This window comes from Octopus bimaculoides, chromosome 5 (assembly GCF_001194135.2).
Source record: "Octopus bimaculoides isolate UCB-OBI-ISO-001 chromosome 5, ASM119413v2, whole genome shotgun sequence".
Taxonomy (NCBI): domain Eukaryota; kingdom Metazoa; phylum Mollusca; class Cephalopoda; order Octopoda; family Octopodidae; genus Octopus; species Octopus bimaculoides.
The window spans coordinates 124,983,142-124,986,263 of record NC_068985.1 but is presented as its reverse complement, the minus strand read 5'-3'; the positions used below and the strand labels follow the sequence as shown (position 1 = coordinate 124,986,263).

Below are 3,122 nucleotides of genomic sequence, written 5' to 3'. Positions count from 1 at the left end.
GAATTTGAACTCAGAACGTAAAAAAAAAATGGACGAAATGCCGCGGAGCACTTTGCCCGGCGTGCTAACATTTCTAATAGCTCGCTGCCTTATATACAATACCTAATTTTTAATAATAAAAATACATAAGACTTTTTTATATCCAGCAAATGATTATGGAGGTCAAGTAGAGTAAAATAATAATCAAAGGTGGGTACATGAATAAAAAGTTGTTGAGACCTACTGCTTTAGACAATATGAGCTCACGTTGTTTACCTTCGTTAGTTTAGTGCCCTATCCACGAAGATTTATCACTTTTCTGACTACCAATTCTGAATCATGATATATGAACAATCCACTGTCAGTTCTTAGAATCAAGACGGTTGGTACAAACACCAACGTCGAATGTAGGGCAGGTGATGGATGGTTTAGCCAGCTTTACTTTGAATTTTATATCTTTAAGTGGTGTTTCTGTTTTACCCAAGAGGTTCTTCCAAAGTTAACGCAATAACAGGCTGCTTCGAAATCCAAGGTTTTTCTAAATTCATAGGATTCTTACGTCAAATGGATACAACTGGGAATCGACGGTGAATTATCACAGAAAGATTGTTTCTGAACACAAAAAAGATTTCGCTTTCCTTTATTTATTATTTTTTTTTTACTATCCTTGTTTCCTTGAAGACCATGCCATTCACTTATACCATATTTTGAGGCAATAACATCTGTTAAGTCCCTCCGGACTTTTCCTTTTTTCGTAACTCTAAAATCGTTGTATGTTTTCCAGATTCCTTCGATAATGGTATGACCATTATGGAGAATCACTGAAAAAAGAAATAACAAATGATATGTACATGGCCGATAGCAGAATTTTGCTAACCTTGCTACATTGAAAATAATCTATCTTGACAATTTTAAGTGCAATAAATTTAAACAAACTTGGCGAAACACCGAGAGTACAGCTGCGTTTCTTCGATTTTGTTTTGCCATTGATCACCGAGAAGGCAGAATAACTGCTTGCAATGAGAGAACTTAGTATTTCCATTTAATTCTTTATAATTTTCAAACGAACAACCTAAATACACTCCTTAATAGAAAATGAGGATTTGTCGATACAAAACATCAGTAGTTATTTCAGTTAGAAAACACAAGTACTGGGGGAAAGAGATACTGTTTCAAGTGCTAGGTGATTATCTTACATGACACTGCTTTCGCTTACATTGTTGGTAAAAGTTAGAAATACAGATCTCTGTCGTTTTAAATTGTGCATTAAATTCCCGAGCTAATTATCGTTTTTTTTTTTAATGGCTTTGTAGAGAGAAAGAGTAATGCCTTTTATAGATTCTTATAGTAATGCCTTTTATAGAGTTGGAAGAAAGGAAGAAGGTTGTCCTGAAATCAGTGACTAGTGTGAAAGCTTAAAAGCACCAAAGAGCCACTGGTTGATGGTGTTAACTGGGTGATTGATTAACAATAGTTTAAATCTACCACCTGAGAGCAGAGTCCTGTCGACGGGCATTCATAGATTCCGTCTACCAGATTTCTCTCCCAAAGCTTCAATCAACATAAAGCTATTTGCCTAAATTGTTTGCAGTAAGATAGAACCATAATAGACGTAGCTACGGAGGAAGCTTTTAACTACACAGCCATGCGTGAAACCTGTGAAAGATATAGCTTAATCAGCTTATCCAATAAAAGAGTATTAGCTGGTACATTGGTCCGGAATTCGAAGAGCCAAGTGGGTGCCTTCACTAAATTAAAAGATAAAAAGAATTACCAGCTTTCTTGAATTTTGAGAGTACATACTACAACTACTGGGGATCGAAAAGAATTCTTTTCCTCCATACCAAATTTTTCCCGGAGGTTGTCAATCACAGAGAAAAGACTATCATAGAAAATAAGTTGAATACTTTACACGGTTTCAATTACCACCTGAAATTTCACTTCTATAAATAATACACTACAAGAAAAGTTTTAATGACTTGACTTCTCTTTGCACCTTCCGTACACGTTTTAGGCTTGATTTTTATAGCAGAAGACAAGGCATCTGTGGGTGAGAGGTAGATCGACGCTTAATTATAACTCTGCAAACAAAACTCATTATTTTGAAGGGGTTTCTTAGTGTTCACGACGTTGCTTGGCTTAATATTTTTATTTTTGTTTTTATAATTTTTGTACATAAAAATAAGGAATGATGTTATTTATAAGATAAATAAGTAATCTTCCATATATATCTGTCTGTAAATGAACAACCGCAAGTGATAGAGACCGAAATGCACTGCATTCAACAGCGGAATAACAACGAACACAAGCAAGACAATTTGAGCTGCGGTCAAGCCGGGATTGTTCCAATTTAGAATGCTGGGATAGATGACGTTTGCTTCAGTATCATAAGACCAATAAGCTAAACTAAATACAATATAAGAAATGGCATAAATTATCGGATAAATTACATGCAAAAGGCGGACTGGGTAAGCACATATGAAGACTTCGGAGAATATCAATAAAGAATTGATGCAATTAACACCGATATCGGCAAATGACACTGTGCGGCGTTCTGGTTGCTGTCTAAGCTGCGGTAGAAGTTCGATGAGATAGATTGAACCCACCGATATGGCCGAAACAAACAAGGTTTCGTACAGTAACCAACAAAGCTGAAAATAGCAGCGGGTCGAAGAGCGTTTGAATGTAAAATCCGGATCTGAAAATGAAACGGATTCTTCGTTTCGTTCTCCAAGCGTGAAGCTGGTGTTTGTCAGTTTCTGATACCAGTCATTATTGTTCTGAGGAGTTCTTTCTGAAGAAGCACTGGTGTTGCTATTGAAATTTCGGGTCACCATCGATGAGGCTGTTCTGCTGGTATAGTCACTCTTGTCGAACGGCGGCAGCGGTGGCGGTGGCGGTGACGATAAAAGCGAAGGTATTGATGATGGCGGTGGACTTGGCGGTGGGGATAGAAGAGGGGACGGTGGCGGAGGGGGAGTAGAGGATGGTGGGTGTGGGGTAGGTAGTGCTGGGAGAGGAAACTGTTGCTGTTGCGGAGGTTCTTGTTGATAATTGTAATGATACTGAGTATGATCGATGTGAGGTTGTTGCTCGTAGAGATAATGCCCACGATGGAGATGAGGCGGAGGAGGAGGTGGGGG

General features: G+C 38.1%; 1 protein-coding gene across 1 annotated transcript in view; it reads right to left on the bottom strand.

Annotated features, from left to right (window-relative positions):
* Nucleotides 1-950: 950 nt before the first annotated feature.
* Nucleotides 951-3,122, bottom strand: part of LOC106879579 (uncharacterized) — a 15,141-nt gene continuing 12,969 nt past the window's right edge. The window contains exon 3 of the mRNA XM_052968110.1: nt 951-3,117. Coding sequence (XP_052824070.1) covers nt 2,178-3,117 — 940 coding nt within the window. The 3' untranslated portion in view covers nt 951-2,177. The remainder of the gene's footprint in view (nt 3,118-3,122) is intronic.